Genomic DNA, 27,110 nt, shown 5'->3' with positions numbered 1-27,110 from the left:
TTCATCCACGGTGGAGCAGAGACCTTGTAAAGAGATGTGGATGGTGCCCAGCACTCCAGTAGTGTGCACGGTATGACCGGGCTGTGACCACTTCAGCAAAGTAAGGACACAAACGTTCCACGGATCCACCTTCTGAGATCTTGGCAGAGTAGTGTGGAGAGATGCAAGCTTTCAGAGGCAATAGGGCCACGTTCTAGCGGGTTTATGTGCAGCATTAGTTTGCCGGCGGTAGCTTCTTTCCTGGAGAAGTTGGCAGTGTGATTTGGGCATTGTCCAGCCGGCGTGCCCATCAAGGATGATTTCTTAGTCTTGCCAGACATTGTGCCAAGGTGCCTAAAATCCTTTAATAATTCTTTGCTGACCATAGTTAGAATGGGTTCTTATTTTTTACAGTTAAAGATCTTGCCAGACACCTTAAAAAAAAAAATCCCTCTTTTTACCTAAGCTGGCTTGAGTTGGGTTTCCGTCACTTGAAACTAAGAGAGTCCTGATTTAAACAGCTTTGTTAATTTGGGCTGAGAGGACGAAGAGAGTAGAGGGAAAAGATTTAAATATAGGTAAGAGTAAGATCATAATCCTGGAGAATGAACCTTAAACCTCAGGGAGGAAGAGGATCTTCTCACCCTCTGAGCAAGAAGGGAAGTAAGAATGGGTGTGGACACGACGCATTTGTAGGAGAAGGATGAGAATTCAGGGCAAGTGGGCCTGTTGAGCAGGAATTATGGCCATCTGCTGGGACAAATGGGAAAGCTAGGATCTTAAGGAGAACAGTGAAAGACTAAAATCAATATCATGCCAGGTGGGGAAAGAGCTGAACAAGGACATATTAAAGGGTTGCTAAGAAATGCTGAGGGTCCCACTGAGACTGATAACCCCATATGTGTTGCAGGGCCAATCTGTGGTATGATTGGTTGTGTCCAGTGACACTCAGCAGCCCACATGTTGGGCAGATGATGGTGTGGTCAGGTCCATGGGGCATGTGAAGACAGTAGACAGGACAGAGAAGGGTGGGAACAATGACAAGATGGTGGCTGTTATGACTCTGACTGGCTGTGATGTGAGGCTGGGGGCTGGACAGAGAAGACAGTGGAAGTAGAATGGTCGGTAGGCTGGGTGGAAAGAGAGGAACTAGAGGTTTGCGTGATGTCCGAGAGTAATAGGAGACGTGGCTGGAATGGTGGGAGAATGTGGAAGACAGGAGGAAGCAGCAAGGGAGTGGGGATTAGATTGGAAGATTTTAGAGGAGAATGGCAGTGTCCGGGGTGTGGGGGTGACTATTACAGCATCCTTCAGAGGGTGGGTCCTCTCCCTCGCCTTTCTCAGGCAAAATCCCTCCTCAGTTGTTCTTCCCCGAATGTTCATTCTCATCTTATCCAAGTAATAAGATTGCATAAAGGGGAAAAAAAGAGGAATATTGTAGTTCCATCCATCACATGCTTTGATCCATGCTAGGCTGACTGCTGGGACGGGCATACACCCATCCTGCAAAGGCTTTCCTTGTATAAGCCTACCTCCTACCCTCTTACCTCTACCCAGATGTTAGTAGAATTCTGCTTTGTCACCTCATTTAGCCTGTTAGACGGAGTGCTCTAACCGGACAGATCCTGTGTATCTTTTTTTTTTTTTTTAAATCACTGTATACTCAGTTAATATGCCAGGGGTTGACACAGTACATTTGTTGAAGGAGTGAAGAAAACCCCCAGATAAAGAAACCAATGCTGAGAGGACCATAAATTGACCCCAGGAGTGGGAGTGGCCTGGGGCTGGGGGGGTGAGTGCTGAGAAATTGGAAAGTCCTGCAGCAGTGGGGTAAAGATTCATGGGGACTTAATTTTGGTTTTTGAGTGGGATGGGTGGGGACTGAATCATCAGCATGGAAGATGAGGGTGGGGTTTAGCGGTGAGAGTTTTTTGGAAGAAGGAGGGATGAGAAATTAAAACCAGTCTTCCTGTTTATTTTTAGGCATTAAATAAGTGAACTCATCTAATCCTAACCACCACCCCATATTAGGAAAAATCAAATCATTGTCCAAGGTCACACACTAGTGAAGTCATAAAGCAAAACTTTACCCACCCAGGGACAAGTCTGCTCTAGAATTCAGAATCCTTGTCTGAGAATATTATCTATTTCTCTGGCAAAATTCTCTTCCAAGGTTTCCTTTTAACTTTTTTTTCAATCTTCCTCATCATTCTGAATATCAATGATTTTCAGTTAATAGCAACCACTGTTAAATTGTAAAAACCCCACAGCACACCACAATGGATTCATTCATCCATTCGCTCATTCTTTCAAAATATTGAATGTGCAGCTACTAAGTGCTGGGCACCATGCTAGGTGCCAGGGATTCAGCAATAAAAGAGAAAAAGAGAGTCAGGATGCTTGTGCTTTTATAAGTAGGCTGAGTATTTTTACTCTTTGTTACTACTAATAGCTCTGAAGGTTTCAATCAAGCTTAAAACATTCTGTCTGAAAGATTCCTATGAGAATCTTCTTTACCTAATATTTATCGAAGACCTACATTCCAGTCTCCTGCTAAGGAAATTGATGTACATTTTACTGGATAAATAGAAATATTGTTTGGAATAAAAACAGTGGAAAGACGTCTATAGCTAAACATCTCCTGGGAAGTCTCTGCTTTTAATTTCTGGTGTGCACATGGATCTCAGTAAGGGTAGATTAAAGGATCTTCTAATAATTTAGCACTGTTGGCTCAGGACAAGGTTCTGAAAGTAAATCTGGACCTATTTTCCCTAAGGACACTACAATCACTTTAAATCTAAAGGGCAAGGATGGGGGGCCACCAGAATGCTGGCTGCATCCCAGTGTTACTGCTGGGATGTCGAAGTGATGGGGGAAAGAGCAAAATCTGCAGACGGATGCACCTCCTTTTCTCACCCCAAGATACTCATGGATGGATGAGCTGAGGCCAGGTGGTGGCTTGAATTAAATTCCAAGTGCTTCTGGTGTCCTTGCACCATCTGATGGGGACCGTGGGGGCTTGCTTATGGAGCAGAGTCTAGTTTAGCTGTATGTCAATAGGGGCCACTGATGGAAGACTCTGGATGGAAATGGTACCAGGAATTACCAGGTTGGCTCCCAAATGTTGGGGGCTGCCAGGCATGAATCGGCAGGTGATAGGACAGGTCCTGCTGCAGTAGAGCTGTGGGACCACAGGAGATTAATTTTGTTTTCATTGTGAGGGTGGGGGCTGAATCATCAGAATAGGAGCTGAGAATCATAATGTTTTTGGAAGGAGAATCAACCATGGAAGAATGAAACTGAGCTAACAAATTGTTAGGCATTTTCACAATTTAGCTCATTTAATCCTAACCACCAGTTTAGATAAGGAAACCTAGGATCACACACCTGGTGTGCAGCACAGTGGGGGTTTGAACCCAATTCTCCCTGACCTCAGCAGAGGTGCTCTTTCCAGCTCTAGTCTGAGAGGTAGGGCATTCCTACTTTCACTTGGTATCTATCCCCTATCTTCCTTCTCAGGCAATTAAGTAATTACAATTTGTAGCAACTCTATTTATTAAACAAAAACAATTTTATTTTATTTCTTTAAAAGATTTTATTGAGAGAGCATGCGTGAGCAGGGGGAGGGGCAGAGGGAGAGAGAGAGAATCTCAAGCAGACTCTGCACGGAGCGAGGAGCCTGATGCAGGGCTCGATCTCATGACCCTGAGATCATGACCTAAGCCGAAATCAAGAGTCTGATGCTTAACCAACTGAGCCACCCAGGCCTCCTTAAACAAAATCAATTTTAAAATCAGAGTAGTTGAAAATTTTATAATCCTTTAAAACATAAGACTCCCACTCTTCTAAAATTAGGGAAAAGTTGTCTTGTATTTACTTATGCAAAGCCTATTACCCATTTTTCTCTCTTTATCGATCATTATGTTTAAGGGAAACAGTGGGTCAGTGGATATATGATCAAAATATTAGAGTTGGAAGGTGTAGAAACTGCAACACCAAGAAGCCTAGTGACTTGTTTAGAATAAAATAGCTAATTCCTGAATGATCCAAATAATGGAGGGCAAGAGTGAAAGTGGGAAAATCCTGAGTTTACAAAGAAAATTGAGTTTCAAAAGTTTGTTTGTAAATCAGTTATTCGACATTTAGTATATTTCTTCAATGAAAAGAAAATTTTAGGTAGGAATGCCACCTGATTATCTCATCAGAAAACAGCCGAAATCTATTATTTGTACCCAAGAACAGTACAACAATCAACCCCAAATTATTATGCAGTAGTTAAATTTAACACAATATAAAGACAACACACTGAGTGAGAAGGATTTTAATTTTAAATGCATGAAAGAGAAGCTTAGGAGGATGAATGAGTTAACTGAAGGGTCTGGTGGAGATTCTGAGAATGACTTTTGGACACTGATCAGGGCCTTTTGGAAATGGATAATAGATATTTGTTTTTAAGAGATATGAAAGGAAATTTTCTGAGTGCCCACTATTTATTATAACCAGGAGTTTAAAAAAATCAGTCATTCAAAATCCATCAGTTAAATATACCATTCAAAGCAGCATCTAAGTGGCAGTTACTCTTTATGCACTTTTCCCTCCATGCACAAAAGAGCACTTTCCTTCTTTTGGTTTTGCTGTTCACCTAACCAGGGACCATCCTTTCTTTTCTTCATTGCCCTATAAAATATCCTCCAAGTCCAATTCAAATGTCATATCAATTTTTAGAATCCCCTGACAAGATATTAGTGGTCCTTCCTCTGAAACCAGTTGCATTTTGATTGCATTTCTTTTATGATGTACAGTTTGTCTCCTGTTTTAGTTTTGGGGTGCCCCGTAAATAGTGGTCAAATACAATTAAATTGTAATAATTCAGGTTTCTCCTCAAGAAATGCCTTCAGACCATCTTTGCAAAATAATGTTCCCACACCCTCAGTCCCTAGCCCTGCTTTATTTTCTTTATAGCATGTATCATACTGGACATAATAGATATTTGTTTATTGCCTGTCTCCTCCAACAGAATTTCTGACCTACTTTGTTTCATTTCCCCAGCACCTAGAACTGTGCCTGGTCCAGAGTAGGGGTTGAATAAATCGATGTAACTGGAAGTGAAAGAAATACCAACTGGGATATATCAAGACACTGGATCTGATCATTCATTAGTTCTATCAGTACTTAGCTGCAGGACACAGAGTAAGTCATTAACCCATGATGGGCATATCCTTATAGAATCAATAAGATTGTTAGGTCTTATGTCATTTCATTACTCTGAAAGCAGGACACAAGAGAGGCAATGAATAAATGGAGTTCAGGTAGATGTGTGTGGGAAAAAGAATGTTCTAGGTCAGTTACAGGAGCTACCCTTGGTGAAAGGCAGAAAGAAAGGACAGAGCATAAGTGAGGAGAGAAAGATGCGAAGAAAGGGCTGCCTTCGGGTGCATGGGCCTGTCAAGAATGCTGGGGGAGCTGTGAAGTGGAGAGCTGGGGGACATACAGAGATGTTGGGCTGCTTGAGGAGAGGCTCCCAGAGACAGGGAAGGCAAGCTAAAAGGGGAGGGTATGTGTATGTTGCAAGCTCCACATACTTTTCAATTTTGGCTCCCTTTCCAGTAAACAAGCCCTCTGCTGTGACTTTGTCAGGGCCTGATTAAGCAGGTGGCTCCCATGTGAAAGCAAATGAGATGTTCTATACCAAGAATCACATTAGTTCTCCATTTAATTTGACAAGGCTTCTTCTTTGTTCCCCAAAGCAGACTAGGTTCTAATCTCTTATCCTGAAACCTCCACAGCATTGCTCTTCTCATCTGAGAGTATGTGATCTTGTCTAGTGTTGCAAGCTTCCCCTGTTGCCCTGTGCCCCCTGCCCTGGAGCCTCTCCTCCCCCACACTAGGAGGCCTACGGAGGGCACTATCTTTGCTTTTTCTGTATCGGCCTAGTACAATATCCTGAGTCAGTCTCTGTCTCTCACTCTCTGTCTCACACTTACATATTTCACACTCATACTTAATATAGAGTATACCTCGAATTTAAGTTTCATTAAAGTTCTAGGGTGGTTTGTAAAATAGGAACTGACCCAGGCAGAGGTTTTGAAATTTCCTACATAAGCTACCGAAGGGCTATATACATTTCAGAGAGGGCCCTGTAAGAAGTAGCCACTGGCACTTTTTTTGTTTGTTTACTTAGACACACACTCAAAGCTTCACTCTTTTTTCTATACCGTAGTCAAAGAAGCCCTATCCTTGGCCACAGCGACCGTCTCGCCTTGCAAAAAGTCGGCTACGCCAAGCTACGTCGGAGCAGCTCTGTGAGGCCACCGTTCCTGCGGCCACGGAGGGAGGAGAAGCCCCAGAGACCCAAAACCCAGAGTCCTGGACAGAGCCCTGACGCCCTTCCCGCTGCGCGAGGACAAGGCAGTCCTGCGGCCCTTCCGGAGCCGCGCCTTCTCCCGCTTCCCGAGCAGCGGCCGCCCGGCCCCACCCAGGCTGCTGGGACTAGGACGAGCAGCGCCCCACGCAGGCGCACTGAGGCCGGGGAAGGGGCGAGTCCGGGGAAGGGGCGGGCCCGGCTCGCGGGGCTGGCTGCGGGAGGGGCGGGGCGGGGAGGGGCGGGTGGCGTTTCCGTTGCTTGGAGTGGGCTGAGAGCTGCCGCCTGGAGCCTATTCTGCTCGCATCCCTGCCCTGCCCTGCGCGCCGCCGCCCCGCGCTCCGCCGCCCCGCGCTCCGCCGCCCTCTGGGAGGTTCGGGGCACTTAGGTCCCTCTGTCACCCTCGGGTGAGTGCTCGCCTAGCCGGGGGTGGGGGCTGCGGGGAGGACCGGTCTGCGGCTCGCTAAACCCGCGGTGTCTCTCTTGTCTTGCAGTTTGCATCGCCTTCTCCTGACCTGAGCAGTCGCCATGGCACAGGTAGGGCCGTGCGCCCCCAGCGCCGCGCTCGCATTTGCCAACTTTGTCAGCTGTGTCAAGGGAGTTCTAGAATTTGTCTGAAAGCCAAAAAAGTTTAGGAGTAAACAAAATCTGCCTTCGAGAAATCTGTTACACCTTTCCTGTTTCTCCTTTCGTTGCTCCCTCCTCCAACCCCTTTTCTGTGTCCCCGGCTTCTTCCCGTCCAGTGCCCGCCGGAACCTGCCGCGAAGCAGCCGGTGGGGCGCAGCAACCGGTGACGTGGCCGGATTTGTGTGCATTCCCTTTTTGTGAGTGAATGTGTAAAAGTGCGCTCTCCCCCAAATCCAAAGAACCGCTAAAATTAGAACCAGAGCAGGAAAAGCTCTTAGCGGTCAAGTGAGACGAACGCGTTTTTTTTCCATGTCTGTCTTTTTCTTTCTTTGCATGCCTGCCTTCTTTCCTTCCTTCCTTCCTTCTTTCCTCTCTTCTTCCTTTACCCCCCTTCGCCTCCCTTCCCCTCTCTTCCCCTCCCTTCACCTCCCCTCCCCTCCTTTCCCTGCCTTTTCCTGTATTATTTTAATACTACAAGTGGGCATGGCTTTTTCCAGTAGCGCTCTAGTGAGCTTTTTCCAGTTGCTCAACCCAATTTTACTGAAAGGAACTGTTCCTTGTAGGCACTGCTCCCCCCACCCCCCGGGCAAAAGATTAAACAGAAGAGCGGCGTTTCTTAAGTAACTCGTGGAACGAGTTCTAAATTGAATTTGCCTTCGGATTGTTTCAGAACTTGGTTACCTAATATTGGTCTTTTTTGCTCTTAACATTTGTCAAAAATACCAGAAAGAAAAAAATCATTCATATAGCAGTCTTAAAAAAAAAAAAAAAAAAAAAAAAACCGACCGTGTTGTACAGTATTTTGTGAATTAAATATCAGTGCTAACAACTCCACCGCAAAACTAATTTTACAGATCTCAGCAATCAAATTGGCTTGTCAGAGTCCAGATAATTTTTTTAAAACCAGTTTTTTAACTGCTCAGACAATGTCCTCTCTTTATACTCTTCATTTATTAAATCAAAACAAAACAAACAAAACTGACATCAAAATTGAGTGAGGTTTCAGGGTCCTTTCCAAGAGAACTTGGGAGGATTATGATGACCTGGTAACTTTATTAAATTTCTACAGTGCTTCCATTCTTACTTCCTCTTTTGCACTTAGGAAATATTACAATAAACCAATTCTCCTATTACTTCAAATGGAAACTTTGGTTTAGGTTCTTCCCCATATAAAGAATACTTTTATGTGGAACTAACTTTCCTTCACTAAGAGTTGTTTTTCTTATCTTGATATGCTGGTGTGGTGATGTAAATGATGACTGATCAGGCATCAAAGAATAATTCCCTTTATCCTTGCTCATTTGGCTGTTTCTTGAATCTCTTTTGTAAGTTCACCCAGTGATGTCTGAAGTTTTTCAATCAATTCCTTCTAATTATGTAGACTCCAGATAGCACAAATGAACATGCTTTTCCAATTGTGGACATTAATAATTTCAAACTATGAAAAGTGTAAAGGATGTTATATATACAAAACCTGGAAGAATGGTGGTTTGCATGATAAAATTGGGTGCATGATCTCTATCACAGTACAACTCCAGGACTGTTTTCTATCAAAACCACAGTGTTTAGTCATCATAAAAGTTACAAGTAATGTTAAGAAAGATACAGTGTTGAATTTTGCACTTTGTTATTAGTTCTCCTTGGAAACCATGGAAGTAAAACATTTTGTTAAAAGGTTTTTTTTGTTGTTTTTTAAAGATTTTATTTATTGGGACGCCTGGGTGGCTCAGTCGGTTAAGCGTCTGCCTTCAGCTCAGGTCATGATCCCAGTGCCCAGGGATCGAGTCCCGCATCAGGCTCCTTGCTCAGCAGGGAGCCTGCTTCTCCCTCTCCCTCTGCTGCTCCCCCTGCTTGTACCCTTGCTCACTCTCTCTCACCCACTCTCTCTCTATAAGAAATAAATAAAATCTTTAAAAAAAAAGATTTTATTTATTTGACAGAGAGAGACACAGCGAGAGAAGGGAACACAAGCAGGGGGAGTGGGAGAGGGAGAAGCAGGTTTCCTGCGTGGAGCAGGGAGCCTGATGTGGGGCTCGATCCCGGGACCCTGGGATCATGACCTGAGCCGAAAGTAGACGCTTAATGACTGAGCCACCCAGGCGCCCCCAAATTTTGTTAAAATATTAACATTAAGATAGAGTTTTGTTGTTTTTATACTTACACATTTGATGGGATGCAGAATGCCCACATTAAGGACTTGCAGTTTTACTGTCAAAAAATTCCCGGGGCACTTGGGTGGCTCAGTTGGTTAAGTGGCTGCCTTTGGCTTGGGTCATGATCCCGGGGTCCTGGGATCGAGCCCCACTTTCTTCTCTTTGCTCAGCCTGGAGCCTGCTTCTCCCTTTCCCTCTGCCTGCCGCTCTGCCTACTTGTGCTGTCTATCTCTCTCTGTCAAATAAATAAATTAAATCTTAAAAAAAAAATTCCCTTGGACCCCAGTGTAATGGTAGGAAAGCTGAAGTAGTTTCAGTGTTAGGTTTCAAACGGTTTCTATGGTAGTGTGTTTTGTTGACCTGTGGTTATGGGAACCAGAGACCTCTACTCTAGCCATTTGGAAAGTAGTGAAATCAGATCTAAGCCTGAGACTTAGAGGTGCATATTTCAGCCATTTAAAATGTATCATTAAATATTGTCTCTTATTTATTTAAGAATGAAAAAGACTCCCACAGCAGTAATTCTTCATGTTTATAAACTGTACCTTCCATACCAGTGTTTTGTCTTTTTACTTGACCTTGGGACCACCCTGCCAGTCACAGCCTGCAAAGATCCAGGAATCAATTGTATATGTAGCTCGTGGGCGTGACTGTCTTGTTAAGAATTTAAAGAGAAAGCACTGACTGATCTTCAGTAGATAATTGGAGTTTCTGTTTGTATATGAAAAATATTACTAGGGATATTTTATACTCTTGTGTATATTCGTATTAATATTTTTTGTTTATTTGTTATATAAATAAATTATAAGTTTTATCTCATAATTAATATAATTCATATCATTGTAAATTCTTAAAATTTTACCCTAATGATGTCAGTATAGGGGGACAAATCCATAACAGATATTGTGAACTACATAAAAAGTGATTTATATTATCATGGTGAGTAAATACATTCAGAGCTGGGGGTATTTGTGGAATAACCACCCCTTGAGCTCTGCCCTTCTCTCTCTGGTCCTAATCCTCATCCACTAGCATTGACACATGTAGGGGTCTACCAGTTGACTATTATTATGGAGAGAAGTAGTCTAACATGAAGCTTCCCAGTCTTTCTCAAAGATAACACACTGGTTGACTGTATCTTTTCCGTGACATGCAAGAAAAATAAGAATCACAAATGTACCTGCATGTAAACAGTTCCTGGACAATATTTATTTTTTTTTTATCTTTGAAATCATTCATTTGAATGGTTTTGTATTTATCTGATTTGGAACCACAGCACCCATATTGTTTTAGAATAAACTTTGCTAAATGAATGATAAATTATTATGATTCTTAGATCACTAATGTTTTCTAATGTACTAAATTTGGGTACAAGCTAGTTCAAGATATTTACTAAGGAATGGCCAAAGAGCTGTTAATTGCCTGAATTATCTATATAGAGTATAATATTTTTGAATCCTTTCATCTTTTTCTTCCAACGGTCAACTTGTGATTATATAAATGTGACTTTTTAAAAAAATTTTTATTGTTATGTTAATCACTATACATTACATCATTAGTTTTTGATGTAGTGTTCCATGATTCATTGTTTGTGTATAACACCCAGTGCTCCATGCAATTAAATGTGACTTTATTTATTTATTTATTTAATTTATTTATTTTTTATTTTTTTAAAGATTTTTATTTATTTATTTGACAGAGAGATAGAGAGAGAGCACAAGTAGGCAGAGAAGCAGGCAGAGAAGCAGGCAGAGGGAGAGGGAGAAGCAGGCTCCCCGCAGAGCAGGGAGCCCGATGTGGGACTCGATCCCAGGACCCTGGGATCATGACCTGAGCCAAAGGCAGCTGCTTAACCGACTGAGCCACCCAGGCGCCCATATGTGACTTTTTTTTAAAAATTAGTTTTTAGGGTCATTTTTCTCTATTTGACTTAACCATATTTTGGGTTGGATTTCTTAAACTGGATCCTGACCTATTTCTCTCTTATTGCTTAACTTGCTCATGCAGGTTTTTAAAATCTCACTATTTAGCTAGAGCCAAATTATTTCACAGATATTCTAATTTATTTTAGGTACTTAAAAGTACATTCTGTACTTCTGTATTCTTTGGTTTGGAAAAATCAGGAGTTGGCTGTATTTCAAAGATTAATGATCCATTTAATATATTTTAATTCAATTTGAGTCTGTATAATTTTGTTTATGATAACCAAACTTTGAAAAAGATAGATTTTGGGGAAGCACCTGGGTGGCTCAGTTGGTTAAGCGTTTGCCTTTGGCTCAGGTCATAATTGCGGAATCCTGGGATGGGAGTCCTGCCTCATTGGGCTCCCTGCTCAGCCGGGAATCTGCAGCTCCCTCTCCGTCTGCCCCTCCCCCCTCCTCATGCTCTGTCTCTGCCACTCTCTCAAATAAATAAATAATTTTTCTTTAAAAGATAGATTTTGGGCAATCTGAACTTAGCTTTATAATGTTTATAGAGTTATATTTAAAGCAGCAGGAATGTCATGAAGCAAAATCAGGCAACATAATTTTTCACTGGAAACTTCATGAACATCAGATTTCTCTCCTCCATGCATAAATTGTGCAAGGTTTGCTTAGAAATTTTTTTGGTTTGAAATCATCGTACTGTGATAATTTATAAAGTGCCTGTGCAGAACAAGCAGGATCAATGTAAATAGATTTGAGATGAGTTTCATTCTAGAGGAGTTGACCAGATACTGATTGTATCTTTTCATGCCATTCATTTTAAGGTCAACTCTCTCTTTAGAGATCTCTCTTGGGATCTTAGATCAGGATTACCTATACTGCTTTGGGTTAGTGTCTCTCAGTTCCTGATACCTCTGACTCTTGTTTACATTTTGGATGCTGAGAACTAGACCCAAAACTGCTTGGCTTCTTGGGAAGCCACTGAGCAATTCATTGGCATTCAGCAAATCTTAATTCCCTTATCTAGATCTGGTCCCTTTGGACACAGTTGGAGAGCTAGTGAGAGTTGGGCAATCTATGGTTTTCTCCTCTTTAGTGACTTAGAAATTTAAAATGGTAGAAATATAATATTTTTACATAATAGATCAATTTCTGAAATAAACTTTATTCATATAACCTGTATACTATTCTAAAACTTCACAAACACATTAGTTGATCTTTACAAAAATTAGTGCTCCTAAGACCTTTGCTTAAATGTTTTTTTTTTTGGACCCATCCTTTCAGTTTAGTAGTTTATATAATATGTAAACCTGTATGCAGTTGATTTACTGGAATGAATGCATATTCCAGTTGGTATCATTTCTTTGGACACCTGCTCCTAACTGTTCTTTTTACTTCCCATTCATGCGTGCATTTATGAATGGATGAAGCTTTTGAGTTCCCACTATGCACCAGGTATTGTTAGACATGGGAAATAAAAAAGGAAATGGGACAAAAATTTATTGGTATAACAGATGCATTGCTAAGTCCGTTGTATGCATTATTTAGTGCTCACAGTACAGTTTTGGAAATCAGTATTACTATTTCAATTTCACAGAAGAGAAAACTGAGGTCACTTACCTGGCAGGGGTCAGGTGGGCCAAGGAGGAAAGGCATTATATGCAGAGGCAACACCGGCCAGGGTGAATGCTCAGAGGTATAAAGGAGTTTGGCCTGGCCAGGAGCCACAGGCAAGATGGTATGCTGGAGTGAAGCGGTCAGGTGGGGAGATGGAGCCTTGCCTTGGAAAGGGATGCCAGAAAGAGCTAAAGAATATGAACCATTTTGTAGGTGAGGGAAGCTATCAAAGAGTTTTAAGTTGGGGTGTGCCATGGTTAGATTTGCATTTAACCAAGATCACCCTGGTTCTGGTGTGATGTTGCATTTCTGAGGGCAGCAGAAACCGCATGATGGTGCAGGGGGTGGGAGGGAAGGAGAGAGAAGTGGGCTAGTGGAAGACCACTTAGGAATCTGCCCCTACGATCCCAGTGAAATCTTAAAGACAAACTAGGCAGTGGCTGGGACTTGAGATAGGAGGGGACTGTCAGAAGAGTAGGCAGATTGGGTGCATGAGTGGGGTGGTCCTTGGTGGTGAAGGGTCCGGTCAGGGTCAAGATGAATGGCTTGCTTGACTGAGTGGTTGATTTGTGTTTTTCTCTGAGAAAGGAATACAGCTTTGAGGTGGGGGGAGAAGGTAGAGTTAGTAGTGGATCTGTTGAATTTGAGTTCCTTATAAAACATTTAAGAGGTGCTGTCTAGTAAGCAGCAGGGTATATATGATCTTTAAATCCTCTTTCATCTCTGTAGGTCATTTATTTATGTATTATTCCTCTTCCTACAACTAAAAATGGTTTGAGGCTAACATTTCCTACCTTTGTGTAGGACCAGCCATGTTTATTAGATTTCTGCCCCTTGTTTAGAAACAAAAGGAAAAAAAAGTTGTGAATCCGTGCACACTCTTCTCTAATATGAGAAGTCTATAAGCTTGTTTCCTGAAGCATTGGTTAATGAATTGGTTAGTGATACAGCTTTTCAAGTACTATTCATAGAATGCCCAGTTGAACAGTTAGGTAAAACAGAACTGCCCCCCCCCCCATTCCCCACCTCAAATGTGTACTCATTGGAGGCTAATGCATTTGCCCACTTCAACTAACTCAAGGCATCACCATTATTCATGGACAGTTTAACTTTCCATTTGTTGGTATTTGCCAAGGGAAGGCATTCTTACACTGTCAGGGAGTCATAGTCATGGGAGCATTAAAGAAACAACAAAAACCTAAATCATACTGACAAAACTTTTATTTCGTTTTCAAAACTTCTTTTCTACCTTTATGTGTAGAACTTAAATTATTTATAGTGATACTTTTCCCCTCTTACACTTGATTTTAAGAAAGGGGTCAAGGTAATGGCTAAAAACCAATTTGAATTTAAGGCTTTGAACTTAACTTTCACTTTTTTTGATAAATTTGGAGCAAGGGTAAGAATTAGGGCTTGAGATCTTATTTCTCACCCCCTATTGTCTATGTTTATACCCCTCAGTCCTCTTGGAGATTCTAGGTTTTTTTTCTTCTGATATTTATTTTACCTTGCAACTTCGATCATAATCATATCATGCTGGTTTTTCCCTCTTTTCTTGCTCATTTTATTTTTCTTGGTACAGTGATTTTTAATTTTTTTTCTTTGCTCCTCAGTGGGACGCATTATCACAGGAAATATTAAGGGGCCTGTACTGTGTACGTCAGATAAGACCTGAACTGCTCTGGCTGGGGAGTGAAGGCAGAGTTCTGCCATTGGACTTCCCTGTTCCCCACCTTTCTGGGCAGCCTCCAGAGGATTTTTGTCAAACCTGAGCCTCAGAAGAACCATACTTAAAAATCACCCTCTGGCCGCTTAGCAGTTGCTCAGCTGTAGTGGTTTGCTTCCTGGTTTCTGGCTTCCTGATTAGTATTATGAGGAATGCTGGGTAGGTGTTTGATTAAGTATTGATTTCCTTAAACTGGAGGACAGATTTAAAGAGGGTTTCGTTCTCTTCTGTGCCTTCAGGAAGGCTTCAGTTTAAAAGGTTCCAGGCAGGTGAATGTTTTCTCATCTTTAAATTTGAAGTTGTTGTTTCTGTTGTTGTTTTCCCGTTTCTTTAAATTTTGTCTAGAAAAGCAACCCTTCACTTTTTTTTTTTTTTTTTTTTGGTTTAATTGTGTTCATTTTATTTTGGCACACCTAGTCCTTGACGGTAAAGAACTTTCTCATTTAGAATAAAGGAACAAAAAAAGACTACAAAATTATAGAGCTAGGAGAGTGGATAATTTTGAAGGTGAGAGTTAAAAGAGTGAATTACATGTTTTGGCCATGTATGGCCTGAGAATATATACTAATGCACTTGAGAAGACCTTGGTGGCAGGGAGTGAAGGTAACTGACGAGGAACTGGGGATGGGGGAAGGGAGCAGTACCTACTCACAGTTGGAATTAACCTGGGTAAGGTATAAATGTTTAACTTGAGGCTAGTGGGGCTATAGGAAAAAGGAGAAGCCCTCTAGCATGAGTCGTGGAAAGTCACATTTCCCCAGTGCAGACAATTTTGTGTGGACTGGGATGGAGTTTGGACAGGATGTCCAAACAAGGTTTCTGCCCTTGTGACTCACGTCTGTGATTCACTTCTGGTCCCTTACTACCACTACTTGGCTTTGGCTAGCTTTGACAGTGACTCGGATCGTGTGGAATGTAGCACGTGTTTCCCAATTTCTAGAAAGCTTTCAAAAATACAATCAGTTATTTCTTCTTCATAGTCAGTCGCTGAGATTCTGAGGATACTTCCTTCCATCTTTCACCTCATTTCCTTCAGTCTCAGGGGTCAGATGTCTTTTTAAGGCAAATCTCTCGTCTCCTCTGTTCTTAACTTCTCGATCTACTAGCAACTCCATAGCCTATAAACTGGATAAAGTATTTTTTTTTTTAAAGTGAGTTTTTTAAAAGAAGAAAAAAAACATCATTTGTAAAATCGGAGTTCATGGAGATGCTTTGCCTCACAATTCGCTTTTTTGGTGTTCTCCAGTCATGCTTTTTACCACCATCAAAGACCTCCTCGTTATCAAGTGCAGTGGACCCTTTCACTCTCACCTCCTGTTTGACTTCTCTGTGATATTGGACACTGCCTTTTCTTCTTTTCTTCCTGGAACATTTTTCCCCTTTGGCTTCTCCATGCCATCACCACCCTCTTTGGAGATTTCCTTTTTGTTTTTGGGAGACTATGCACCATCATGATTAATAGCCTGCAGTTCTATGGCCTGTCTTCAGGTACTGACTCTGCTGGTTGCTTGATGGTCCCTTGGATGATTCTCCAAACCTTTCTAAGCCAATGTGTATCTTCACCTGTAAAATGAGATGATCCATGTGAAGCTCTGAACACTGTGCTTGGCTCATTGACACACTGAGCAAATATTAGGGGCCCAATGCAGGGGCTTGAACTCATAACCCTGAGATCGAGACCTGAGCTGAGATCAAGAGTTGGACGCTTAACTGACTGAGCTACCCAGGCGCCCCTTAGCTGCCATTCTGATTGTAGGGGACCTTCCCTTCTCTGCTTGTTCTCCTTGCCACCCCACTAACATTGCCTTTTGTGATAGCCTCCTCACACAGCTCCACTGACCACTTATGTACTCTGGTAACTGACAAAGCCTGCTTCTCTTCAGTATACCTACTGGGGAGAAACGTAAGACCAGTCATCCTATTGCCCATCCAAAAAAGGAATCATCCTAATTGGTTCCCTTCTGCCTTGGTTCTGTTCCTCTCTGTCTTCTCCTTTCCATTTCCACCGCTCCTGACTTGGATCAGGCCCTCTCTTCTTCCTCGGTTAGTTGTTTTTACAACAGCCTTCCTGTCTCCACTCTTGCCTAGTCCATTCCGTTGTCTCCACTGCTGCCCCAGTAATATCACTGGGCACAGTCGACATTGTTCTTCCCTACTGAAATGTCCCCTAATGACTTCCCCTTGCCTACAGGATGAAGTCAGCACTTCTTAGCATGGCCATGCAGCTCCTCCTTACCTCCCACCATGACCACCATTTGCTTTTCTCTGCATACTTACTGTTTGTTTCAGTCTGTTCAAACTCTTAATCCTTTGTCCAAAGCACCAGATTTTTTCATTCTTTCATGTTTTTATGCATGCTGGATTATACCTTCCTGTACTTCTCTACTTTCTTGAACCTGCCTTGGAAAATCACAGGCAACTTTCAATACATTTTTTGGGAAGTTTTTCTGATATCTTTTCTTTCCACTCTTCCCAACTCAGCCCCTCCTTTATGTGTATATGTACCCTGATGAAACCTGTGTGTGTGTATACTCTACTGTACTTGATTATTTACGTGCCTGGCATGTTCTCTTGGCTTTTAGAGATCATCACTTTTTCCTAGTGACTAGTACAATTAGTCCGCATGTGGAAAGCATTCAAAAAATGGTTATTGAGTGAATGAATAAACAGACAAGAGAACGAAGTTATCTGTCATGTCAGTCCTAGGTTCTCACACTGAGAGAACCTGTGGTATTTATTCACTTTTTTTTTTTTTAAAGATTTTATTTATTTATTTGACAGAGAGGCACAGCGAGAGAGGGAACACAAGCAGGGGGAGTGGGAGAGGGAGAAGCAGGCTTCCTGCCGAGCAGGGAGCCCGAGGTGGGGCTCGATCCCAGGACCCTGAGATCATGATCTGAGCCAAAACCAAGAGTTGGATGCTCAACCGACTGAATCACCCAGGCGCCCCTCTTCAGTTTTAGATGGAACCTTAACAGGAGTTTTGAAGGACTGCAAAAGCATTTATTAGTAAAAGTTAATGCTGGGATCCTCCTTTTATCATAAGACAAAAATTTAGGACTCAGTATTCATAAAGCCTTCTGATTCTAAAGAACTAATGATATTGCAGATTTTGAGGGGGAAGCCTTAAAATATTTTGATGATTAAAAGCACTACATGGGGACGCCTGGGAGGCTCAGTCGGTTAAGCGTCTGCCTTTTACTCAGGTCGTGATCCCAGGGTCCTGGGATCAAGTCCCACATCGGGCTCCTTGCTCAGCGGGGAGCCTGCTTCTCGATCTGCCTGCCACTCCCCCTGCTCGTGCTTTCAATCTCCCTGATAGATAGATAAATAAATAAATAAATAAAAGCACTACATGTATGATAATATAAGCATAACAGCAAACCTTATGAAGAATGTCTTCCAATATATTTTTATAAAGTTCTTTTTTTTAAAAAAAATTTTATTTGTCAGAGAAAGAGAGCACGTGCACACAAGCAGGGGGAGGGGCAGGCAGAGGGAGAAGCAGGACCCCTGCTGAGCAAGGAGCCCGATGCAGGACTGAATCCCAGGACCCTGGGATCATGACCGGAGCTGAAAGGCAGACACTTAACAGAGCCACCCAGGTGTCCCTACTTTTATAAAGTTCTAAATTCAAAGATTTGGCATATGAATTACCAAATATCTTTTCAGGCTTTACCAGGTTATCTTAAAATCCCTAAGTAAATATAAAGAAACAGGACTAGATGAAAAGTTACGTAGTAAAAATACTGCTTGGAGTTGAGTGCCTAGGGCAGGGCATCAAGTTTCAATGCAGGTTCAGCATGCCCTCGATCAAAGTGGCAAGAGACTTAAATGGAAGGAATCCTGCAAGGAAGTGCCCTCTGTGAATCTGGGGGTGTCACCGGGGCATGGACACTGGGGGCGATGCCCAAGGGACGAAGGCCTTGGAAGCCAGACCTGCCCATTAATGGTATTGCAGGTGGACCAGGATAGCTCATGCACTGAATTGGTTCTGCTAATCCAAACTGTAAGCGGTCCTCTTCCCATTTCAAATGGGGTTATCAAATGGTAAATTTATTTAAAGACTGAACATGATATAGAGCAATGGCTTGCTTTGTTATTATTTGCTTTGTCTGTATTGGTCATGCCATGAATAATATCACTGTGTTTCCTGTCCCAGGTTCTTAAAGGCACCGTGGTTGCCTTCCCTGGATTTGATGAGCGGGCTGATGCAGAAACTCTTCGGAAGGCCATGAAAGGCCTGGGTAAATTCAACCTTCCTTTTGTTCTTAAAAAAAAAACAACAACAAACACATGACATTTGTTTTTCCAAACAAAAAGTCGCTGATTTACAGTAAGATTAATTTTAGAATATTTTATCTGAAATGTATAAAAGGAGGGAAGATACATGAAGGTAACAAAATAATATGACTGATCATCCCTAATATTCAATCTCTAGAACTGAACAGGAAGTTAAATTTGGCCTCTTTGCTTTTTAGCTTTTCAGCTTTACCTGGGAGGTAGCTGACCAAGTAGATAAGCAGACATTCCTGAGAGTGATCAGCTGTGCAGGCCTTTGTCCCCTTTGCCCGATCAGGTGTCTAGTTCTGCAGTCTCTTGCATTCAACTATCTTCTCTTTCCCCAGTCTCCTTTCTAGCCATGTATAAACCTCTCATCTGGAGGATTTCTACACAGAACTGATCCTCTGTCCTCAGGCTCCTTCTATATTAGTGTCCATGAGTGGGGATCCACCTTCTTCAAATTTGGTTCTGACCCCTTCTCTCTCCATTCTGAACATCTTGTGAGATTTCCGTTGTAGCAGGATTAGCGTTAGCTTTCTGGCCTTGCACGCCCTTCCTTAGTATCCCAGCCCACATTGTCGGACTCAGCTCATGTTACCACTCCGTGTGTTCTCTGACCCAACCATGCTGGGTTATCTGCTATTCATGAAAACCCTGTATTTTCCTACTGCTGAGCTTTTCTCTCATTTTAAAGGCCTGTCCTCTTTCCCTGTATCATCGCCTGATAAAACCCTTCCATCCTTCACGACTCTTTTGAGTGTCACCTTCTCCATGAAGTTTTCCCAAAACTCCTTCCACCTATCAGCTAAGAGAACCTCCTCTGAAACCCCATTCAACACCTGGACCTCTCCTGAGGCACTTGTAACAGTCTGCCTTAGCTCAAGGTTGTCCATGTGTATTTGTATTTTTTACCCTAAATTGTAACTTGAAACCAGGGTCTGTATCTTTCTCCTCTCTTAATCTGCTATAACACTCAACACCGGCCTTGTGAATATCCATTGTTTGAGTAACTATCTGTTGCAAGAAAAACTAGGTGCGCTCAGTTTTTAAAAAGTCAGGAATATTTTTCTACCTACTTCACAATGCATCAGGAATAGGGGATAGTTTATATTGAAAATATAACATGTTATATGTTGTGCATTTTGTAGCTTAATGAATTATTTAATAAGTCTATTTTATGAGGTAAGGAATCAAAGTGACTGGGGCGCTGGTCCCAAAGGTTATTGAGACAGTGGGCATGGGGGAGCCAAGATGTAATTCTTCTAACATAAATTGCAGGCACTGATGAGGAGAGCATCTTGACTCTGTTGACATCCCGAAGTAATGCTCAGCGCCAGGAAATCGCCGTGGCTTTTAAAACTCTATTTGGCAGGGTAAGACTGCACTTCATCCTAAATGAGAATGTGAGAGCCCCGATATGGTTTAAGGCTAGTTTGAACTCTACGAATATTCCTTTGTAAACATTATTTATTCTATTATTCTGATTTTACTATTCCTTTTCTCTTTTTAAGTTTTTTTTTTTTTTTAAAGATTTTATTTATTTATTTGACAGAGAGAGACACAGCGAGAGAGGGAACACAAGCAGGGGGAGTGGGAGAGGGAGAGGGAGAGGGAGAAGCAGGCTTCCCGCGGAGCAGGGAATCCGATGTGGGGCTCGATCCCCAGGATCCTGGGATCATGACTTGAGCCGAAGGCAGACGCCTAACGACTGAGCCACCCAGGCGCCCCATTTTTTAAGTTTCTTAATTATCAGCTATTGGTTTACAGTGTTCACCCAACTTATCCCCATAATTGTTTTCCCTTGCTTGATGCTACCAAAGTGCCAAAAGATCCCATGGTGATAGCTGCCTCTCTTCTTGTCTGCTTCCTTCTCAGGATTGTTTTATTAGCTATTTTCTAGATGCAAACCTGTATGATAGTCTGTTTTATTGTGACATAGTTACATTCTTGGTTCCTCGTGGAGTGGTATTTTAATAAATGTGTTTTTAGTTCATTGATTTAAATGCTCTTATTTGATTAACAGATCAAATAAAAATTAAATTTATTACTTAAATGAATTACTGTTGCTTAAATGAATTACTGTGTATATGAGAAACTTAAACATAATTTTGTTATTCTGAAAATTTGTGTTTATCATTTAATTAAGAAACAAATGCAAAGCAAACAAACAAACAAAAAGAGTATTCTGAACATAGTCTCTGGTTTCCTATGTGCTGAAACTGGAATGGGTAGGGAATACTGCTTTTCTTTTCATAATTATATTTTCTCCATAGTAGCAGCTGTCTCTTGGTAGTCAGGAGCATAATTATAAACATAATTCATTATGTATTGGAATATTAATAAATATTGAGAGAAAAAATTATTTTGTTTAGGTATGATAGGCTAGATTTTGTCATCTGTAAAAATGCGTTTATGATTTTATTTTGGGAAAATTGTTTTTAAAGATACACATGTTTCTCAAAACAGTATTTTTAAACTTTCTTTAACCTATTTTTATTCATTTTTTAATTGTTGAAGTTCAGAAAAACGTTTCTTAAAAACAAATACCTTGACACATAAGTGGCTTTGTTTTAGCTTAAGCTTTAGGTCAGATGTCAAAAGTACATTATTCAAAACTGGGGTTTTGTTTAACTCACATGTCTTTTGTCTGCTTGGAGATGGCAACATAAATAATTCATTCGTGCAAAGGGCTATGCTTTATATTTAAGAAGAATCTCCTTAAAATTTCTGCCTGGTTCACAGATTTGTATTTTCTGTAATTTAGGACCTTCTGGATGACCTGAAATCAGAATTGACTGGAAAATTTGAAAAATTAATCGTGGCTCTGATGAAACCTTCTCGGCTTTATGATGCCTATGAACTGAAGCATGCTCTTAAGGTAAAAGAATTAGTGAAAGGAACATTCTTGTCATGAAAAATATTATTTTGTGTTGATAATTACACTTAAAAATTTTTGAATTATTTCTGTGAGGGTTTCTTGGAGGACAAAATTGTGTAGGAGGCAATAAGAAGAAAAGGAGGGAGAAAATTACAAGTGTGTCATTTAATCTTTTTGTATAGTTAACTCAGTAATAGTGGCTATTTAAAATTTTAATATTTTTTGTAGCTCTTTGTATTTTATCTTCATGCCTGTTTTCTAATTTTGAGATGTGTTTAAAAAATGTTACAGGTTAAGTGTTTTATCTTTTAAAATAGAAAGTTGCCCGATTATGAAATAATAATATTGTTAATCATTTTAGGTTAAAAAAATAACGCTACAGAGAGAATTTTCAGATAGGAAGGATTTTCTAATACCCTTCCCTTCTTTCCTATACTTCTAAATACTAAAATAGTATATATATAATACCAAAATAGTAGCTGATAATCTTATTATAATTTCATTGTAGCAAATAACTAAATGTACATTCCCTCGACTGGTGTTTGGAATATTGTATAAATATGACTACTTTGAAACATTTGTTTAGACTTACGGGACAGGAAGTAGTACAGTCAGTGGTAGATTTTGAATGGGCAAAAGGAGATTTAACAACAAGGAGATAATATAGCACAGGGATTCTTACTTATGGAGTGAAAGGAGAAGAGACCTTATCAAGTTAGGAGCTTTTCTGTGCTTATTCTCTTCATTTGCCCACAGTGCTTCTTTTGGAGTAGACAAAATCTCAGGTTATTGAAAAAGGGCCTTTTTGTGGAGTACTTCTGAAATGTCAGTAGTAATTGAAATTCTGCCAGAGCATAAACATAGGTTTTTCAGTGCTTGATTTTTTTTTTTAAAGATTTTATTTTATTTTATTTATTTGAGAGAGAGAGTGAGAGAGAGACCACAAGAGGGGGTAGAGTCAGAGGGAGAAGCAGACTCCTCCCCGAGCCGGGAGCCCCATGCGGGACTCGATCCCGGGACTCCGGGATCATGACCTGAGCCGAAGGCAGTTGCTTAACCAGCTGAGCCACCCAGGTGCCCCTTGTGCTTGATTTTTGAAAAAGAAACAGAGATATAAAGAGAATAAGGCTTAAATATGCTATTTTTAAAAATTAAGTTCAGCTCTGTCATTGCTTGTAGCTTCTAATTTAGCAGTGTAGATAGACTTTTATCAGAAGAAGAAAGAAAACCAACTAAAATTACAGTTAACCTTTGAAGGACACAGGTTTGAACTGTGCATATACTGATTTTTTACAGTACAGTATAGTTACTGTATTTTCTCTTCCTTATGATTTTCTGAATAGCATTTCTTTTCTCTATCTTACTTTATTGTAAGGATACAGTATGTAATACATATAACATACACAACATGTGTTAATCAACTGTTTATGTTATCAGTAAGGCTTCCGACGAATAGTAGTAGGCTCTTAGTAGTTAAGTTTTTAGAGAGTCAAAAATTATACACAGATTTTCGACTTGGGAGGTGGTCATTGCCCCTAACTCCCACGTTGTTCAAAGGTCAACTGTACGTTCCAAAAATCCAGAAAGCATGTTTCAATTCCTTTGTACTGATCCAGTTCCTAGTAACTAAGCAATGCTACATTTATTATTTCCTTTGGTACAGAATTGGAAATTCCGTGGAAAACTTAATTTGAGGGCAGGGGCTTTATGTTTTGAGACACAATTGTTTAAGTATCAGTGCTCCTCCATGTAAATTTATGTAAAGTTTTCATTTTTACTCTTTCAGTCTTCTTAATTTCATGTTTCATTAACATGTTTTACTTTCAAACTATTTAGAATGAAACTATTTAGAATAAAATTAAAAATTTATATAATCTCTTATGTGTCATATATCACATACATGCAATAAACGTTTTTCATTAGACAAAAAAGGATAAAATTGTCTTTGGAGAGAAAATAAATTGGAAATTTTTTAATTCTGTAACTAATAGAACTTGTATACAAAGAAGTAAATATTAAGTTGGATAGTTTATATAATTATATAATTATGCAATTTGGGTAACATCTATTCTAGGAAAATAACTCTTTCATCTTATTGACATATGTTCTCTATTAAAAATAAATTTCCAAACAGGGAGCTGGGACAGATGAAAAAGTACTGACAGAAATTATTGCTTCAAGGACGCCTGAAGAACTGAGAGCCATAAAACAAGTTTATGAGGAAGGTAAACATTTGGAATTTTATTTCCCCTTCATCTCCAGTCACTTTTACACTTTTCTAAAGTGAGTGCAGTTCTTCATGGTTATAGGAGGCAGGCCATATGTGATTGCTGAATAAACGAGTGAGCGAATGAATGAATAAGCAACAATTTAAGCTCGTTTTCCTTCAGTAAGGAAAAGACTGCTTTTTCCTAGACCTGTATCTATTTTGGTACTTAAGAGAAGCTTCTGATGAAGATAGGAGTTTACTTTTACGTAGAATTTGCAACTAGTGTAGGGACATACAGGTTGTTTTTCTTTTACATGAACTTCAAGATGTAGGTGGTTTTTCTTCCTGAAAAAAAAAAAAAAAATCAGTTTTAATGTCACTAGAAGTTAAGAGTTACCTAAAAGGCCCTTTTGGAATTTGGGAAAAGAAACCTTGTCCAGACCAGAGTTGATGAAAATGTTTGAGTAAATGTGTGTCATTTTAGTCAATGGCAGTGCTTGAATACTCTGCATTTTAATTTTTCTCTTTGGTGTGCCTTACTTTTTTTGTGAAAAAAAAATCTATCATTTCAATCTGAAGTATGTTCTATGAATGGAACCAAACAAATGAAATAAAAAGTAAAGGTAGAGTGTTCTTTGCTCGTCACATTTTCTGTACCAGACCCTTTCCCCTACCTGACTGAGCAGACTGTTGAAATTATCAGCTCAGTCAGCAGACCAACAAGCTGAGTGCCTTCAGCTAGGAAAATGGGTCCCTGTCTTGGCATTAGTTTATTTATCTTAGAAATGACATTGTAACTCAGCAAGTCAGAACAGTGTGAAATTTAAATAATTAACTTTCTGAAGTGCTGGATCTTCTTTCCTGCTTCTCTTGTTAAAGTTGGATAGGTCCCAACCACTAAGGCAGAGGGGATACATGTAATGTAACTGCAGAAGATCACCTCTGCGTTTTATTTGATGTAATATTCAAAGATCTCTCTCTGGGGATGGTGACATTTGTGAGGGAGCCTTTGTGTGCTGGGTGACAGACGGGGTGCTGTCACGTACTGCGCCCTGGCTGTGTGTCTGGTGGTGCGCTGGCTGTCAGGAATGACACAAAGGGTGCCCATACCATAGCTCCCGTACTCAAGGAGTTCGCAGTCTCTTTAGGGGTGACGTGATTTGGAAACTGACTGCGGCTGTTCAAGGATAGCAAAACCCAAACTAAAGTCAAATACCAAAAAATGTTTCATGCCAGAATTCATTTAGAGCAGAGAGGTCATCCAGGCTCTTGCTGTTAGAGGAGGCCCTGTGGTGCAGTCAGACAAGGCTTCCAGACGAGGTAGGTTTTGGGGAGGTGAAGAAAACACTTTTGGCGTGTTCGTCCCTGTCTGGAATGGCATGGGGACTAGAGTGAGAACAGTATATGGAAGGAGTGGAAAGAAGCTGGCTGTCATGGAGGGTTTGTGCGTGTCTCGTGCGGGAGATAAACAGAGTAAATGCAGGCTCTGTTGTCGATGGTTTTACATGACTGGGTGAGAGCTTTGCACTTGATTCAGAGGTGGTGTAATGGGCGGTGGAGTACTGAAGGGAGGAGATTTGAATCAAGAGGCTGATTAGACAGCTATACATGTGGGGAGGTAAGCTAGGCCATTAAGGCCCAACCTAGGTGGGCCATAGGTTGGTGGGAGGTATGACGGGGATAGATTAGAGGGAGGGGAACTATGTGAAAGGGTTTGATCGTTAATCACATACAGGTTTTGTAGTACGCGAAGGGATAGAAGAGTCCTTCAACATTTTGTATTTAGGTAACTGGTTGAAATAAAGATGGAGCTCTTCTAGACATTTATTTATTTATTTATTTAATATTATATTATATTATATATTATATTATATTATATTTAGTTAGCCAGCATGTCATAAGTTTTTGATGTAGTGTTCTAACAATTCATTAGTTGTGTATAACACCCAGTGCTCATCACCACATGTGCCCTCCTTAATACCCATCACCCGGTTACCCCATCCCTCTACCCCCCTCCCCTCTGTAACCCTCAGTTTGTTTCCCATAGTCTCTCATGGTTTGTCTCCCTCTCTGATTTCTCTCCATTCAGTTTTCCCTCCTGTCCCTGTGGTCTTCTAGATCTTTTAAAACAGAAGTGTCAGGCTTTTAAAGTTTGTCTGCTTTCAAATAATGATTTTTTTTTTTTTTAAGATTTTATTTATTTATTTGACAGAGAGAGACACAGCAAGAGAGGGAACACAAGCAGGGGGAGTGGGAGAGGGAGAAGTAGGCTTCCCGCAGAGCAGGAAGCCCAATGCGGGGCTCGATCCCAGGACCCTGGGATCATGACCAGAGCTGAAGGCAGACACTTAACAAATGAGCCACCCAGGCGCCCCTCAAATAATGATTAAATATTTAAATGTCTTAGAGCTGCCTTCAATAGCAGCTGTTTGAGTTAGTGAAGAGGGTGCGTAGACTTTTGTAGATTCCAGTTCTCCCCTTTCCTGTGGCATTATGTGGAATAACTGGAAATAGAGCTGGGAGGGGGCATATTTTAAAACATCACAGCTGTCTCTCAGAGTTAACTTTATTTGCTGCAGAGGAAAAAATATCTTATTAGGGGAAAGAATGGCCGTGCCTAAAGAAAGAAAAGCTCAGAATTTTAGAGAATAGAAGACCTTTGGAAACTAATCATGTAAAATTTGTGAAAGAAAGCATTACAGAGTTTAAAATTATGATCAATTGTATGTTAGAGGTTTTCCTGTACCCATCACATGTCTACAGAGTATTAATTGCATTGGTTGAGAATGTTTCTGAATGGCTGAGTCTGGATTTAGGCTTGAATTGAGTGCTTTTGAGAGACTTTAATTTGTTTTCTACCAGTCATTCATTTAAGCGTTTGCCTTTAGTCTTTAGAGCACTCAGAGATGGAGTAGAGAACATTTATACTAATCAAATATTCCTTCCTTTATGTCTCCTCCATTTGATTCATGGCAGGATATCTTTTTTAGTTGAAAGAAGCTATAAATAAGTATGAAATTATTCTGTTGCAGAATATGGCTCAAGCCTGGAAGATGACGTGGTGGGGGATACATCAGGGTTCTACCAGAGGATGTTGGTGGTTCTCCTTCAGGTATTGGGTGGAGACTATTTACAGTTTGATTAAAAAATCTGAAGCTGGACTTGTCTGAATCTAGTTAAGTAAGGTCATTTAAAATTCTGTAATCATTTCTCATACTTGCCTGATTGTGGTTGTCTGTTGCCTGTGTTTGTTTGTTTTTCAGAATATCTGACCTAAACTCTTAATAGCTAGCTAACTTACGGTTTTTTTTGTTTTTTTTTTTTTTGCTTTTTTTATTTAAGATATCACTA

At 40.6% G+C, this 27,110-nt stretch overlaps 1 protein-coding gene across 2 annotated transcripts in view; it reads left to right on the top strand.

Moving 5' to 3' along the window:
* Nucleotides 1-6,587: 6,587 nt before the first annotated feature.
* Nucleotides 6,588-27,110, top strand: part of ANXA5 (annexin A5) — a 31,135-nt gene continuing 10,612 nt past the window's right edge. The window contains exons 1-8 of one of the 2 annotated variants that reach the window (XM_078069193.1): nt 6,588-6,747; nt 6,835-6,877; nt 12,476-12,500; nt 18,551-18,635; nt 19,951-20,045; nt 21,437-21,550; nt 23,685-23,775; nt 26,792-26,871. In XM_078069193.1, the coding sequence (XP_077925319.1) occupies nt 12,492-12,500; nt 18,551-18,635; nt 19,951-20,045; nt 21,437-21,550; nt 23,685-23,775; nt 26,792-26,871 (474 nt within the window). In that variant the 5' untranslated portion in view covers nt 6,588-6,747; nt 6,835-6,877; nt 12,476-12,491. The remainder of the gene's footprint in view (nt 6,748-6,834; nt 6,878-12,475; nt 12,501-18,550; nt 18,636-19,950; nt 20,046-21,436; nt 21,551-23,684; nt 23,776-26,791; nt 26,872-27,110) is intronic. The other variant, XM_036099214.2, reaches the window with a different exon arrangement.

This window comes from Halichoerus grypus, chromosome 3 (genome assembly GCF_964656455.1).
Source record: "Halichoerus grypus chromosome 3, mHalGry1.hap1.1, whole genome shotgun sequence".
Classification (NCBI taxonomy): domain Eukaryota; kingdom Metazoa; phylum Chordata; class Mammalia; order Carnivora; family Phocidae; genus Halichoerus; species Halichoerus grypus.
The sequence above is the reverse complement of the archived record's forward strand: the minus strand, read 5'-3'. Positions and strand labels throughout refer to the sequence as shown.